Source organism: Festucalex cinctus, chromosome 21 (assembly GCF_051991245.1).
Source record: "Festucalex cinctus isolate MCC-2025b chromosome 21, RoL_Fcin_1.0, whole genome shotgun sequence".
Lineage (NCBI taxonomy): Eukaryota > Metazoa > Chordata > Actinopteri > Syngnathiformes > Syngnathidae > Festucalex > Festucalex cinctus.
In genome coordinates, this window is record NC_135431.1 from 3,517,381 (window position 1) to 3,534,395 (window position 17,015).

The following is a 17,015-nucleotide window of genomic DNA, read 5'->3' on the forward strand; positions in this document are numbered from 1 at the left end:
ACATGCTGGTTCGATACAACGCAGACGATTTACATTCAATAGTGAGACAAGCATGTACACATTTGAAAGCATTTCATTTCTTTGACATGATTTATTATGCAGTGTACACAGTATGCAAATAGGCTCATTTATTATTCATACGAGTTTGGCCTCAAAAAAGTGGTCATTAAATGTGCCAGTGAGCATGCACTGACTGCCACACACGATATCATTATGAGCTAAGTCAGATTTGTGCGTCACTACAAAAGATAACAAAGGTCTAGAAAAAAAAAAACAACTCTCTAAAAGACGTTTTAGAAAAATAAATAAAAGTACAACATCAACAAGTGCGTCTGTCAGACTTTGTCTCACTTCTTGTTTCTGCCGCTTCTCCATGTCCTTTGTTGCGGCAAGCGGCGCTCTCTGCCAGTAAACTGTCAAGTCGTATTGTTTGTGCCAAAAACTTGTTCTACTGAAGAGGATCCCCCGCGGGGTTCATCACAAAACGGTCATTTAGGATTAAAAGCATTTTTTGCAATACTGTGAGGAAGCAGAGTGGAAATCGATTTCTTGATGACATCATCAGTGCTACTACAGTCCACAACAATTTTAGCGTTGTGGTTTATTTCACATATTATACGGTATAGAAGCATAAAATGAAAACAATGCAAATTAACATTATGCTGAATGTAGCTGTTGTAATTATGTTTTGTTTTTAACGCCACCGGCAGGTCTCGTCTGGTTTTCCGTAGCATAGAATGTACAAAAAAAAAAAAGATGCAACGTTGTCACAGAGCTAAAAAAGATAATGCATTTTACCTTGTCAAAATTTTTTGGTAAACATTTCCACACTCTTGTAGCATTCGTGCGCGACTTGATGTTAATTTGCGGATGATCAATAAAGTTCTCGTTATTGGACATAACATTTTAGCGCAGAAGATGGTGCTTTACTGCCGTTGTTCCTTTCCGTCAGTCCCGTGGTCCAAATCAGAAAATGCCAAACTTATTTCCAAACTCTCGGTCCCACGCAGACCTTACGAAGACTCTCACCTTGTTGGCCAGGAATTGATGGGCAAATCCAAAGTCCTCCACGAGATTGCTTAAAATATGATTAGCGATAAGTTGGCTCGGTCGCTTGAACCCCGAACATGGATAAAAACTCGCCAGTGAAAATGGTGGAATGTGTCTTGGAAAAAATCTTGGAAGAAAAAAAATCATTTTTAAGGACACAAGGTGGTTGTCCTCATTTGGACGAGAGGGAAGGACGCAAGCTGTGATCGGATGAAAAGTGACGACATGGCGGTTACCCGTGTAGTTTGAAAGAGTTGCCATCGTTGTTATGATCACAAAAAAAAAAAAAAAAGGGTTGTTGTTCTTCTTGTGACAGTTTTTGCCGGTTGTCCTCAACGAGTCAACACTGTGGGACGGCCCTGCAGGCGTTGGTGTTCGTTTGAGCTGATCCGCACTGAGCTCGAGTGTTTGTTTTGATGCTGTGGACTTCTTCATGACTCAAAGCTGCATCGTCAAAGACGGATCAGGAGCCGGGCTTGACCATTCTGACGGAAATACAGGGGACATTTTTTTTTCTTCTTTTAAACCTTCAATGGTTGAGTGAATGTTCTTTGATGATGATGATGATGATGATGATGATGATGATGATGAAGTGAAATGAAAAAAAGACGACTGGAGAAATGCCGAGCAACGAAAAGAAGCGGCTACGGAGTCACACATACATACACAACATTGCGGAGCGAGCACATGCCAGAGTCCAGTGGACAGCAAAATCGTCAACATGAGGCAAGTCTCCACACTTTCAACTTACCGCTGTCCTCTACGTCCATGCTGCTGCATGTGACGTAAACAAGACAAAAGCAACATCGCACGTGAAAACGAGAAACTTTTTGTGCTTTTTCAGGAGCGCGTTTAAAAAATAATAATTTCAATTTCCCCATCCAAAAAGAAACTTGTTGCTTGATGCTTACCTTGACAGTTGATCGTCCAAGCTGTCGTCCACGTCCTGTAGAGACGCAACACCGAAATCAATACAGGCGTGCATTATTCCATGCATCAGCTTTTCATAACAAAGCACTCATGCAAAGTTATCAATAAATAAGATGCTGCCTATTTGGCATCAAATCATTTGTTCTGTCAGTCAGTCTGCTTACAAGACTCACGACTGTGGCGCCATCTAGTGAGGAATGCCCACAGTGGCATCTGCTCACCGCTCACTTCATCCATCCATTTCCAACAGAAAATGAACAGAGGATGACAGTCGATGTCAATTTGGAATTTTTGTTACACTGCTCCAGGTCATATTTCAGAAGCGTTAATTGCCACGCGAGGGTGTAAACGCATGAAAAGCCAATTTTCATGCACCTTAGACAGTCGTGGCAAATAACCAAGAACTTTCTTATTGTACTCAAGCACATTTTTCAGATACTTTGCTTACGTTTTTGTTTTTTTTCTGGCAAATTTTCCCTTTTGAGAAGAGATATTTGTACTTGAGTATGGTGGAGTAAAGCTGCCAAAATTAAAAATGAATAAATGACTAAATAAATATTCCATTTATATTTTTTATATAAATTTCTAATTATATTTGTTTTATATCTGTTTTTATTTTCACTTTTAGTCATTTATTTATTTATTTAGTCATTTATATATTTTTAATTTGGGCAGTTTTGGTCCTCCATACTCGAGGCGCACCAAAGTGGCCTCGGCAGCAAACTACCCAAAGTGAAGACGTATTTTCAGGATATCACCATGAAAAAAAAAAGTATTTATGTGAGTGCGGCGACCTACCCAGGTGTCGTGCTTGACGGGCCGCCTGCGAGTCGGGTTGCTGCGAGGCGACGGCGAGCTGATGGAGGTGGACAGGAACGGCCGACAGAGCTTCTTGTCCGCGCCGGCAGACGCGCACGCATTTGAGCCATCTGTGGAAGCAGATAGAAAAGTGAAAAAAGGTAATACAATGGTGGCACCTGGACTGAGAAATCAGCAAAAAAACAGGTGGTCAAGTTTTCCCCAAAAGAAGTTACTTTGTTCGTTATACATATATTTTGTCTTAAATCGGCCGATTAATCAGTTGTCGTAACGATATGAATCTGGGCACGGGCCGCTCATTCGTTGCATCATCTTACCTGCAGGTAGACACTGACTGTCGGTTGCCTGCAGGTGTTGATGACTGTCGGCGGCACAGGAGCAACACGTGCTTACTGCCTTCCTGCTTTTGTCTACAAATAGAAGACAAAAAAAATAAACCTCTAATGGCGATGAAGTTTATGTTATGATTCATTTTGGAAACCTTCAAATGACCTTGCTGAGCAAGCTCCCAAAGGTCCAGAGCCACTTTGAAGGCCTGCGCGACTGTCAGAGTCACAGCCTGAGCCTGCACCAAGAAGAAACACATTCAGAACAGATTTGGATCAATAAATATATAATAATATAAATTTGCTGTTGTTCAGGCATCATTGTAATGTGCAGAATAAGCTACCACAAGGTGGAGCCAAACCATCATTGCTGATATTACCCACAGCTATTCTTAGTGTTTCTTCAAATAAAAAAAAAATTTAAAAAAAGTTTTTCCTTTCCCAAAACATACAATCTTCTTCTTTTGGCAGAGAAAGGCGTGACACTCCAGCGTCTCGTTGAAAGGACTCTGCGACACGTACGCAAACACCTTGTCCTGGCTTTTATCTGCTGTGCAGTAAGAGATTCTGCAAAGAAACAAAGAAAAAAAATATTTAGATTGTAGATGTATGTTTTGCGTGATATAGCATTAAGCTAGCATACTTTTGTTCGACAAAAGTATATAATTTGGCTGAACATTTATCACTTTGAATAAATGTTTGGTTTTGTTTTATTTATGTCAGTTTTCCAATAAACATCAACTGGGGGTAATAAACTGCTTGAAGCAAGCATGCTTGACTTCTAAAGAACTGAGAGTCACGTGACTTGACGCGTCTTCTTTTCGTTTCATCAGATGTGATGACATACAGTATATTAGTCTCCTCCCATTTGTTGATGAAACCATAAGAACAGGAGCTGATGAATATCTTAAAAATTTGGTTAAGCCGGTTAAATGTTTACAATGTGTAGGAAAGATAGAGCTATATATGCATTTTGCCACCAGATGGCGCCAAATAACTACAGGTATCGCCTTGGCCTGGATGTACAAAAAGAATGGTCAAGTTTTGCTGCAACTAAAGCGTTTAAAGTAAATAAATAAATAAATAAAAAGTTTTAAACCAAATGCTGAAAGGTGAAAATACAATATTCTGCCATACCAACATACTGATCCAGATCTTTTCACCCCCCCCCCCCCCCCCAGCATGAAACGAGTCATGACCTTGATGCATTTCAGCTATAATTAGATCTGTTATGAATTAATTTCCGAATATCTGGAGGCAAAGGAGAGCGATCAATGTCATTTTCTGTCCTCTCGTCTTCTCCTATTTAAAATTATGAGAGCACTCGAGGCGCTTATGAATATGAGCTTGATGAACACATGCTTGACACTATTCACCCGTTTATTTTTTTTATTTGACTCTGACAGAGCTCTTATCATGCAAAAATGACTTTTGCTGTACCAAGCAAAGTCTTCTTTACAATTTATTAAGTCCACATCTTTACGTCCCTTTTATTTTTAGAATTTTTAAAAATTATTATAGCAGCTAAGATTTAACAAAAAAAAAAAAAAAAACTTTTTATATTATCTATTTTATTATTATACCTGCTAACGCTTTGATTATTGATTTGAGCACCTTGAAAACCATGAATCCAATTAGGAATATTATAATTGTGTACATTTTTAATTAAGTATATTTAGTGTGTTTATAGTGTGTATCTGCTCTTCGTCTGGCAAAAAATATGGAATATCAGTTGAATAATCACTTCGTGTTGGTGGACTGCACTCGTGTGTGTGTGTGTGTGTGTGTGTGCGCGCGTGTCTAATTCCCATAATGCAGCGTGTCAGTGTGTTATTGGTGGAGGCGCCGCTCATTTGCAGCCTGGCTTCAAAGCGTCCCATGCTAATATTTCTATTCATAACAATGTACAGTATAAGCGCAAACAACTCGACAACTCCAAATTTGCATGAGGAGCCTCCTCGTGTTTGTTTGCATGTTGATGATGATGAGTGACCCACATTGCAAAGCCCAGGACACCCTGGCAATAACTTACGACCTTAAAGGGATGCTTCACTTATTTAGCCCATTATAGCAATAAAAAAGTTAATATTTTGTCTATAATTAATTTGATACTTTCATTATATTTCACGTACAAATAGTACCTTTAAAAACACATTTTGCAACTTGCTGTCGACTGAAAATGACATCACAAGGTTTCAGGTAACCAATCACAGCTCAGCCGTTTTCTAGGTTTGGTCATGTGACATTCACAAGCTGAGCTGTGATTGGTTGGCTGAGCCCTTTGTGATGTCATTTTCAGTCGACATCAAGTTGCAAAATCTGTTTTTAAAGGTACTAATTGTACATGAAAAACAATGAAAATATCAAATTTATTATAGGCAGGATATTAATGTTTGACTGCCAAAAATGGCTAAATAAGGAAAGTATCCCTTTAATTGCATGCTGAGAAAAAAAAATCACTGTATAGCAAATTCAAAAATAATTGTTTTCTTTTATGTTCATCATTCTTTTTTTTTTTTAACATGTTTTATTTTGTATTTTACTTCCTTAAACTGTATGATTCAAACTAAATAATACATCACAAGAGTGAACATTATTATAAGCGTTTATTAATCTGTAATTCTTTGTTAGGAAGGCTGCATTTGAATACTACACAATGATTCATTTTTTTTGTTTTGTTTGGAGCCTTCAGCTTCTGAAGGAAAAAAAAAAGAATCATGATTGACAGCATGCTCGAAAATGAGCTGTCAGGTTGTGCGCGCGCACACACATACCCCAAACGTTTGATCCCCAGGCTTGTGATGAGCGAGGAAGAGGAGGACGAATAACAATTTCAGCTCTGAAATTTATGTACAACAATAGTTCATATAATTATAATAAGTTGAAGGTATTGTGTACTAATAGAGGCTATACCAGCCACCAATACAAAAAAAACTGACATTGAGTAAATCCTGCTCAGAAGTAGTTGTCGCCATACTGCAACAGTTTAACACATCGACAAATCGTCTTCATCAGAAAGAAACATTTTGTTCACATTTTTTTTTTTTTGTCCTAGTGTTAAATGAAATTTTATACATCAAATGTCAGTACTCTGTATCAGTGAGTACTCAAAAAATGAATACTCGTACTAGTATCGGTCTGAAAAAAAGAATGCCGTCTAACATTTCCGGCTGACAGTGCAGCTTTGAAGGTGGCCAATTAGTCTGTGTCAAGGTAAAAGATTGGGGGAGTTCAAGATTAGATGGCAGCGGGAGTGGGAGAGAAACGGGGATCAAACAACCACTTGAGTTCCCTGCCCGGAGGTCTGTTACGGCAGATAACATACACACGTGCAAGCGCGCTACTTCCTTTTAATTACAACAACCTTTTTCAGATTTACCTACACAGCAAGGGATTCTTTCGAACAAGCAATTACGAGTTGAGTACGAGTGTGGCATGTCAACATTTGAATTAGACTCGTCAACCGACTGCTGCTAGCTTCATGCTAATGCTAAGACAAAAATAGATATTTGAATTCAAAACTTGCAGGAACACACAGACAAAATACCAATACGGACAGTCATGTTATCTTTATCCTCTGTGAGGAGCTGAGTCGCCGTGTCAAGTACATTGGCCCGCGGTCTCGCTTATGCTGCCCCCAAGTGGCCGAGGCGGGAACACCAGAAGGAGCAACAAAATGGCTACTCAATTGATGCAAGTGTTTACATTTTTTTAATGCTCATTATTACTATGTTTTTATAAAGTGCTATATAATAGAGCACTATTTTTCTTTGTTAGAAAACAAACTACAACTTTTTTTTTTTTTAAATTTGGGGGGTGGGACTAAAATAAATCAATGGCTTTTCATTTCAGTGGGTTATTTTAGTATTTCAACTTGTATCTCAAGGCGCCACTGTAATTATTTATTTAATGAAGACTAGCTAGCATTTCTTTTGATATATGTTAGTATATTAGCATTAGCATTTTGCAAGGGTGACTCACCTATAGATGGAGACGTTTTCTACCAGGTCAGCCGTGTCCGTGTCCGTAATGACGATTCCTTTCGGGGAGACAGTCAGCGTTACTTTCCGGAACTTCTTAGCGCCGGCTCGAGCCTGCAGATAAAAAAAATAAAAATAAAAAAAAAGAAAGAAATTCTCATTAGAAAGCTGCAAAAGTGCACCATGTGTGAAATGTGAATTTATTGGGCAATGGCACGCGAGGGTGGGGGGGGTGAAATGTGTCATTTGTAACCCAGAAAGAGTCGCCGGGCCGCCGGCTCCCCCTCGGCTGCTCCATCTGGGCCCCTAGATTTGTCCGGAATGCTGAGCCAGCAGTCTGGGAGAGGCCGCCTGGTGACCTGCTTGCGACGCCATTAGTTCGCCGCTAACGGCAGAACTTTATTTTTGTTTTTCCTTGTAACCCCCCCCCAACGGTGATGGAGAACTGATTTTTAATAGCGTTAAAAAGGTGAATCCAAGCCCACTGTTGGAAGCAAGAAGGTCTTTTTCCAAGGACACGCAATTGCCCCCCCGGGAGATTCAAACGAAATGAAGAGTGCAAAAGCAGCAAAAGCTTCAACAAGCACAATCATGCATGTGGGAAGTGCTAACGAGCACATTTTTTAACCAGGAACGAAGAAAAAAAACACACACAAAAAAAAAAAACAATAGGATGCTCTTATCACATCTGAGTGGCACAAAAAAAAAAAATCAGCAGTTCCCTTTCGGGTCGATGCGTTTCCAAGGGAACAGACGCAGACACGTGCGCTTGCTCCTACTAATCAATTCCGTCTAAATCCCAACGTTAGCATTAAAAAATGAGGGGCGGGGCTTATAAATGTTAACGCAGCGAGAAAAAAAAGCAACTGACGATCATCTCAGGGTTGACGGTGAGCCAGTAAAAAAAGAAAAGATTCTTTTGGCATCCTCCAAATTCTTTTCTCACCCACCATGGTAACAATCCTGCGGATGGCGGCGGCGGCCATGTCCTCCCCTTTGGGCTGGCCCACCAACGTCATTCCCAGGTACTTGACGTTGAACGCCATACCCTCCAGGAGAGTCTCTTTGGTGTCCGTCCAGTTCTCCGCTAGCTCTGTTGCGGGGGAAAGCACCAAAACTTTTTCGATTAGAAATCCGTAATTGATTATGTTCGTTACTGTTAATAAAAACATGAAGTACACATTTCATTTAAAAAAACAAAATAAGGAAATACGTACATTTTGAGGAATGACTTAAATACAAATATTAATTGAACTGTGTTTTTTCATTTCATTTTTGTGTGGGGCTTTTTGTGGTCTGCTTATTTGTTTTTTGTGTTTTTTTTAATTTGCTGTTGTGTTTTAGATTTTTGTTGTTAGGTTTTGCACTTCAGGGCCTCCGTACTTGTCAGGCAATTGAGCGTTCAAGAACGTTAATAGATTTGTTCTCAAGCTACTTTCAACACCTTGAATTGATTAATAATGTGTAAAAAAAATAAACAATATGGGGACAGACCAATAGTACCAATTTCAAAACAATTGCCCATATTTGGAGAGGCTTCCGCTCAAAAGGTCTCTTTCCACTGCAGATTTTTCACTTACTGTTTTGTGGGTCTGGAAGGTTTCTGGAACGGGCATTTAAACATTGTTTGGCTGCACATGTGACGTGTAAAGTCAACAGGTCGACGCAGACTGTCCTCTAGCTCACGACAGGAGTTCCGACACACGCAGGGAGCTTCAAATAGCACACAAAATGGCCACCACGGAGTATTTTTTTTTTCCACTTTAAAAATGTTTGTGCTGGGGACCAAAATCATCTCTCGATGTTTTCACGTAAATAAACCAGGCAACGCTTGGTCCAGATTAGGACAATTAAGCGATCCCACAAACGTGTAATAACGAGTGTCCGATCTCTTTTGGGATATTGCGGCACTGATCATTCAGTCCACACAGGCTGGGCCATCTGTCAGCGGCACACACTCGCAGCCTCCCGCTAGCTCGCGCTTTACGCCCTCCAATAACTCTGAATTATTAACTCCTCTTCAATCGCGCCTCGCCAGCCGCTTGGCTGCGTTTGATGTTAGCCCGTGTGGGCTCACCCACTCCTGCTTGGCAAATGCGGCACGTCCAGTTCTGCTTCAACCCGCGGACGATTGCAACTCGGGCACGGCTGCGCTCGCAATCAATAGTTTGTTTGTCGAGAACGTTTGGGTTTTTGTCAGGAACGCTCGCGCTTCGGCCAAAATGGACTACAAAAACAAATATTTTTTAACAAAGCATATTTAAATTTTATACCTACATTCCATCACGACTTGCAACAACGATTACGATTTTTATCAATTTTAGTCGAAGTAATAATAAACCCAACACAATCGAATATTTTTAGAATCGATTAATCTATCGATTATTCAATTGACTATTATGATACCTTTTGATTTTTTATCAAAGTGTATTAAGAAAGCATTTTGTCCCTGATTGTTTATTAACCAGTGGTTGGTGTTTATTTCGTACTTCGTATAGTGATTAAAAATAAAAAATAAAAATGAAGGATTGATGTCGTACTATGTTACCGGTTTGGTCATTGTTTTCCAAAATAAAAACAGTTGTTTAGACAACCAAAACATTTAAATAGGTTTTGTGCTTGACATGAACAATAACTTTTCTTTCAAAAACATGTCAACACGTAAGTTTCTGGAATGCAAAGTCAAAGGTCAAGTTGACATTTTCACAAATTTTAGCCAAGCAAGTCCTAAAATTGGCGACTTGAGTCTGACTGGACTCAAGTCAAGTCATGTGACTTGACTTCTCCACCTCTGACACACTAACGTTTTTCACGCTTCTTGTTTTCGTGCCTTTTCAGTCACAATGGGACCGCAACAGAACACGAAATGGTCCGATCCAAACCTGGAAGTAGCCGGCTGACACGCAAACGACATCAAAGAATGGCGCCGTGGGTCTGCAAACTGTCAAAACAGTTCTTTCAGTCACTTGTTCCGAGTGCGGCAGCCCCCAACTGACGAGCCGCAGCCGGCGTTCGCATCCCCCACCCTCGGCACAGATGTTGATATATTCTCTTTGCATTGACGTTTTTTATTCATCCGAGGCTACTTTGAATCTGGGACACCACCTTGATGGGGGGGAAAATAGGCCGCACGTTCGGGGAAGATGGAGGGTCGTGCGTATGTGTGTGTGTGTGTGTTCACGCCTGAAATGGCAAAACCAAGAAAAACGAACTAACTCCCACCACAATATGCCAATTAAAGATCCATTACTGTATTAAAGAGAGCTGTGAGCCTGTGAGAGCTAGCCTCGCAGCCGCTCCTCAAATATTGACAACAGTAACAACGAGAGGGATCAAACTGCGCCCGTCGCCAGGCAACCGCCTCCCTAAACAAGCCGGGGGGGGGGGGGGGGGCGGAGTTTACAAACCACCTCGCCGAATGCCTTGGCAGAGCATCACAGGAGCGACGAGCGATTAGCGGCGGAAGTAGCTTAGAGGTGTCAAATCAGTGCAGGTGAATAACAAACAACAACAACGTCGAGTTTGGATTGTGACGCAAGGGAAAGAAAAACATTGTAATCAGTATTTACAGTGTGACTGTGTTATGCAAATGTGGCCTAGGTGACATTTTGTGATGCTAATGAAATGCAGCCTCGACAGCAACTGATTAAACTGGCACTAACACCATCAGAGTTTGGATTTTTTTATTTTTTTTTGGCAAAGCAAGCACTAGATTTACATTCTTTTGGTCTTTACAAAACACATTAACATTTAAGTTAGCTTTAGCAGTTAGCATCTCTGTCCTCGCTAACTCTCTCTGGCTCGATATGTCATGATGCGTTTACTCGTAGTAGGCGGTGTTCCACAAGGCTCTATTCTAGGTCCACTCTACATACTATATTATTATACCAGAATTGGAGGGCTGGGAAAATAATGACTTATTCACATGATGACAGCTGAAAAGGCCGCAATATACATACACAAGCAACAAATCTCATTAAAAATTTCATATGGCGAATCCGCTGGACAAAATAACGGTTTTGTTTTCATTTGTTTACAAATTGTTTGGTTTGCAGGCACTAAAGCGCTATTGTCATGACAACACGACACAGATTCAAACAAGAGGTGGTCAAATTGTCAAATGACTCCGAGGCAGACAATTCAACTGCTACACTATCTGAAGATCCGTTGAGGAAAAACTCATATAATCCAATTAATGCAAAAAAAAAAAAAAAGCTGAAAAGTGGTGTTTCCCTGCAGCTATTTTTTCATCAAGCATATAATAACCATGCGGTCGAAGGCTTTCTATGAGCAAGGGGATAGTTTCGTTACTGATCTTTCCACTTGAAAGTTAAAAAATAAAATAAGATGCTTATATGAAATATCCTTTTTCCCTTTCAAGTCTGTAAATCTGCAGCTTTTCTTGAGCACAAGCAAAGCGAGCCCTCCACTTTGAGGGTGCTGATCCCATTCAGGAGATTGTGGAGGCAAGGTGTGGGGGTTTGGGATGGGGGGGGGGGGCTTCCATTCCCATGGGAAGCCCCTCTAATGCACCGCGCCACTTAAGTGAGTGACGGGCACCTTACAGCTGCGATTTAAAAAGGGCCAATCAGTCGAGTGCTGCGAGTGCATTAAGGGTGGCACTACCCTTTTCCTGGCACACTTTTATTTTCTGTTATACATGAATTATTGAATTTCATCATGGTAGTCAAGTACCAACACCATTTAATGTTTTAGAATAACAATTACAATATGTCACATCATGTTCAAAGCAGTGGACAACCGTTTTCATTTACATTAAAGGCTCATTCTATTGTAGGGGTTGTTGAAGCTAAATCTAAAAGTATTGGATAATACTTATAAACTTAGCTAATGAAATTTACCGATAATATTTGTGTGTTTTTCAATTTTTTTCCCCCAATTATTTTTTTGCATTTTTGTATTTTTAAAGCTAAAGGTTTGGTAAGTTTTTGTGAATTGTAATATTAATTGCATGCATGTTTAATATTTTTTCTGCATTAGTGTGCATTTTCTTTATTTCCTATAATACATTATATAATATTTTTCCCAAATTGTTACTCTTCTTTGTTTTTTTCTCCCCCAATACTACTGTCAATCAATTCCCTCTGTAATATTTTAGTACCTTCCATCTAATATTTGAGTATATTTTCCTAGTATGTGTACCCCCCCCCCCCCAAAAAAAAAGTATATTTATATTTCTAATAATTGTTTCATCTAATATTTGTGTCCAATATTTACTAGTCTCTAATAATTTTGTTGTACAATTTTATTTTATTTTATTTTTTTTCCTTCCTTTAAATAAAATGTCTACATATTATTGGTCAAAAATGTTTGGTTGTTTTTGTGCAAGTATATCTGATGCAAATTGCTGACGTCCTTCACAAGATAATGATGAATGTTGTCAACTTTATAAAGACTGTCGCAAAGGTTGCATTTAATCGCACGCGTTCAATAAGTTCAGGGATATTAATAGTTTCTATTTTCAAAGAGGCAGATATGAATATTTCTTGCACTCTTTCATGACATACCCAACTCATAAAAAAAGCACTTAAACTCTTAATTATAGCAGCATATGAATAATTTTATACTTAACTGTCGGAGTGCAGCACTTCCTCAAATAGTTCGTCTACTGTTTGCATAATTCATAACAAGGCAAATTTATTCAAAAATTGATCAGATTTGCTTTTACAAGCTGCGCTTGCTTTGTTTGCATGCAGCACAAAGCAACGGCAGCTCATCATTATTCATTCCAAAGTTATTTTTAGGAGCGTCCGACTCACGTTGGGAACACAACGCGGAGGCAGAGTTTACCTCCACGACCGCCGACGCACACACTCGTTTACGTGCGTGTGCGCGCGCTTGCAGCACTCAAGCCTCCAAAGATAGCTTCTCACCGTTTCCCGGTGTTGCATAATTCACTTCACCTCAAGCGGGCCTCGCGGGAGCTCACAAGCCTCCAACAGGAAAAAGTTATCCATCTGTTGACGATGGCTGCTTCCAAGCCAACCAACGCTAATTTGGGACAATTTTCAAGCCTTGGCATGAACCCAAAATGGCTCATTGGAACCAAAATGGACGAGTTGGTGCGTCTTGTCACCGCAGACCAGTGCGCACACTGATTTTTTATTTTTTATTTTTTCGCCTCCAAACTTCCCAGCATTTTTTGACGGGTCTTTCCAGACCCAAACACAATATCGCATTCCATGACAATTTACTGTTTTGAAGCAAAATGGCCGACCTGCTGTTCAATTCTGGGGATGGTTCCTTGAATGTTTTGCTCCTGTTGTAACTGTAACATGTCAACTCAATTTGGTGTCGATCGGTGAAACAATTCCAACATGTCACTTAAAAAAAAAAAAAAAAAAAAAAAATCAATATGATGTGGAGTGGTTTTAAATAAATAACCCAAGGCCGAGACTTGAAAAATCAATATGAGCGTCTCCGGTTTCTCAAGACAGAAAAAAAATTGCTTCGCTGCAATGAAAACAGAATTAAGGAACATTTATGATTGATGGTATGTCAGGGATGAGACATCCTGAGTGATGTAACATTATGGATAAAAATGATGAAATAATGATGAAACGTAGCTATATTCTAATGCTAATTGTGGCAAAATGGAAACTGATAGAAATATACTTTTTTTTTTCCTGATGAAAGAGACTCTAATCTTTCTTTTGGTAGGTTCCATGTTTTTATAGCAATAGAACACAATATTCTGTGGGCCTTGCAAAATCAATAGAAACAGTAAAACAGCAAGGAGCAAAGGGGGGGGGGGGGGGTTGCTTCAGTGAGAATGTCTACGAGTGAATGAGTTAATTACAGTTGATCTCGTACCATCCCAGCATGATCATTCCAACCACTGGTGGATATTTCTGCTCGTAGTCTTGTCTTCCTATTACGCCAACTCCACCACTGACTCTTAATGAGGCATTGATCGATAATCGTTACCCTGGGGTGGGCGTTTTGACCAGCCACTCATGATCCTGACTCTCCTTTTACGGGCTGCGTAAGAGCAGGAAACGTCACCTACGCTTTGTTTTGTTTCATACCGATTCCTCGACCTTGACTTCAAAATAAGACTACGGTGTGATGTGATTCAAAAGGACGGCTCGCACTGGAAGGCACACGCTGCGTCTCCTCGCCCCCCCGCCCCGCTACGTCTGCTTTGACCTCGGCAGATGACGACGCCGAGAAAATGTCACTTTCTTCACCAGCACCCGCGCAGATAAAGAAAGCCTTGAGGTTTTTGTGGATGTTAAACTTGGGAAGAAGGAAGGAAGGAAAGGAGAAGCTTAGCATCCAAAGCATACCACGATTTTCACTTAAGTGAGGACAAAATTAAAGGCAGCAAAAGCTCCAAACAAGTTGAAACTGAAGGAGAGTGTTCGTGAAGGCCGAGCAAATTATCTTCAGGGACGAAACTTGAAATTTGAAGATTCTTTCCACTTAGTGAGGACAAAATTAAATGCCACAAAAGCGCAAAACAAGTTGTAACTGAAGGAAAGTGTACTTGAAGGCGAGGCAAATTAAATGAATTATTATTATAATAGTGAGTACTAAACTGAAGGCAGCAAGGAAAGGTGGTAGAAGCTTTGTAAACACCTGGAATGCATCTTCACAAAGGAAAGATGGGAACCCTAACATGCCTTTCACTTCAAGACAAAAGTGAAGGCAGCCAAAACCTACAAACAAGCAGCAACTAAAGGCAGGTGAGCATTTATTGTATCAATTTGTAATTTCTCCTCTTTCTAACGGATGCTAGCTCCCCCAGAGTGGCCTTTAATCGCCTCTTAATACATTTGCAACACCGACTTTGCCTCATTTGCATTTACACGCGTCGCCACATGCTGGCAACCCGCCGCCACTATTCTCTCTCCTAATTGGCTTCCGCGGAGCCTCTGGACAGCGACAGTCTGCTCATTTATTCAGCGAGTTTCCCGTAGTGGTCCTCAGACGCAAATGTGCCTTCCCATTCTGCAGCAAAAACAAAGAGGCGATGATTTTTGCAGATAACGGCGTGACACGCGCCAGTCGTCGCCGTGGTAACAGCAGAAAAAAGAAAAAAAAATCCTATCCATCATTGGTTTGCTGGCAGCCTGTCCCGCAAACTTGAGAACAATTCCTCGGGAGCACAACAGCCGAATGGAGGTTCCATTTTTTTTTTTTTTTTTTTTTTTTTTTTTTTTTTTTAAGGTTGTTAATTAGCCTCACATCAGTGCTAATTTGCATTAGCCATTTTGTGGTTTGGCATTATATATTAGCTTCAAGCTAGTGAACTTTTGGTCGACAAAATGATATGGTTTGTATAAACATGTTGACATTTAGACATTGTTGAATTATCTATTACCCAGGTTTACAGTAAACTTTTAACTACTTTGGAGAACTGTGTGCAATTGAGTCTTCTTTTCGTTCCCTTAAAGTGATGTAATACAATATTAGTAGCATTAGTTCAGTCCAATTACTATTTAGTATTCAAAAAGGAGTAGGATGAAGTCAAAATGTATATAGACCTACCCCTCATGTTACATTTCCTCCAGTGATTTAAAATATATTTCATTGTCAACAACAATTAACGACAGAAATGATACAATCGTCCATCCATTATTATTAATATTCACTGTCTGCCAGCCATTTTGGAAATTTTCAAAATGTTCAATACCCACATGATATTATGTTCAATAACCAAATCTACCAAATAAATACTCTCTCTCGTTTCTGCCTTGTCCTGTTCTTTTATAATCATCAGTAGAAAAATGTAGGTTGCACAAAATGCAGCCATTACTCCCATGGACTCTCAAACTGTGTTTATTTCATATAAAGCGGGGCAATGATGTAATTACTGGTAGTTGTGCATCAGTAAAGTTGTTTCTAAGTTTGACATTTACAGTGGACCATAATCAGATTCTCCCCCATCGAGCCCCATAGAAAAAATATACTTGGCAAAGGCACTGAAATAGTTTTAAACATCTAGGAAGTATAGTATAGTATAAGTATAGTAATTGTTTGTTTTTTCTGGTCTTAGTGAACTGCCATGAAGTAAATTAAACATTACTTTAAGAGAAACGTAGTATTTTTCATTTTTCAAATACCTGACTAATAAAATGTTGAAAGTTGCTTGAGAACGCCAAATATTTTGGCAGGCAAAGCGTTTCGTGAATATGTGTGTCCTTTCCGGCCATTTTGTTCGTTGTTCTTTTTTTTAAACTTTATTCTTCACATTTTCCCCACAAAGTTCACAATAGTATAAAGTAATAACACTAAAACAACAATAAATATCTGACAAAACAGAACAACAACAACAACAACAACAACAAAAAGACGTTATTTGTAATAATTTCCGCCATTTTGCGTATCTGACTTACTTTCGTGCTTGGAAGTTCCCCAGGTGTGCCGCGGGACGCCGGGGCTCTTGATTATCGCCCTGCCGGCGTTTTTCAGCGCGTCCATGGCCGACGAAGTCAGTGGCAGGTGGACCAGCCTCCCTCCAGTCCGAGGTGGCTGGCGGCTCCGCTCGACAGGCACAGGCAGGCGGCCAGAGGGAGGGAGAGAGCCCACCTCCTCGCTTTGTCGCCCGGCTTGCCACTCTCGAAGTGTCCCGCTCGCTCTCTGGTGGTGGTACTTGCTCCTGGTGCCCGCCGGTGAATAACTGAAGTCGCCGAGCACAGCGACACACTGCCCGGCGTGCCTCCGGTGTGGAGGGCGTGTCTCCGGGATCCATAGGCGGGCGCCCTCTCGCCCCCAAATTTATCCATATTTATTAGTTTGTTTTGAGGAGTAATGTTACCTGAAATTATTTGTTTGTCAGATTTAATCGTAGTTGTATCATCAGTAGTTAAAAGTAAATTATATCATTAATATATGTTTATATAAATTAATTTCTAATTTTTAGTATGACTGTAGTCTGGTATAA

The 17,015-nt window shown here is 40.1% G+C and overlaps 1 protein-coding gene across 6 annotated transcripts in view; it reads right to left on the minus strand.

The window, feature by feature from the left end:
• The window catches only part of LOC144010532 (low density lipoprotein receptor adapter protein 1), a 32,561-nt gene extending 15,724 nt beyond the window's left edge, over window positions 1-16,837 (minus strand). For 2 of the 6 annotated variants that reach the window (XM_077510887.1, XM_077510886.1), the window contains exons 1-8: window positions 16,468-16,837; window positions 8,056-8,198; window positions 7,107-7,219; window positions 3,578-3,692; window positions 3,292-3,364; window positions 3,117-3,209; window positions 2,779-2,909; window positions 1,962-1,996 (exon numbers count right to left, since the gene is read on the minus strand). In XM_077510887.1, coding sequence (XP_077367013.1) covers window positions 1,962-1,996; window positions 2,779-2,909; window positions 3,117-3,209; window positions 3,292-3,364; window positions 3,578-3,692; window positions 7,107-7,219; window positions 8,056-8,198; window positions 16,468-16,552 — 788 coding nt within the window. In that variant the 5' untranslated portion in view covers window positions 16,553-16,837. Of the gene's footprint in view, window positions 1-71; window positions 1,536-1,801; window positions 1,886-1,961; window positions 1,997-2,778; window positions 2,910-3,116; window positions 3,210-3,291; window positions 3,365-3,577; window positions 3,693-7,106; window positions 7,220-8,055; window positions 8,199-16,467 lie in introns of those variants that run through there. The other 4 variants (XM_077510885.1, XM_077510884.1, XM_077510883.1 and 1 more) reach the window with 4 other exon arrangements.
• Between the last annotated feature and the right edge of the window lie 178 nt (window positions 16,838-17,015).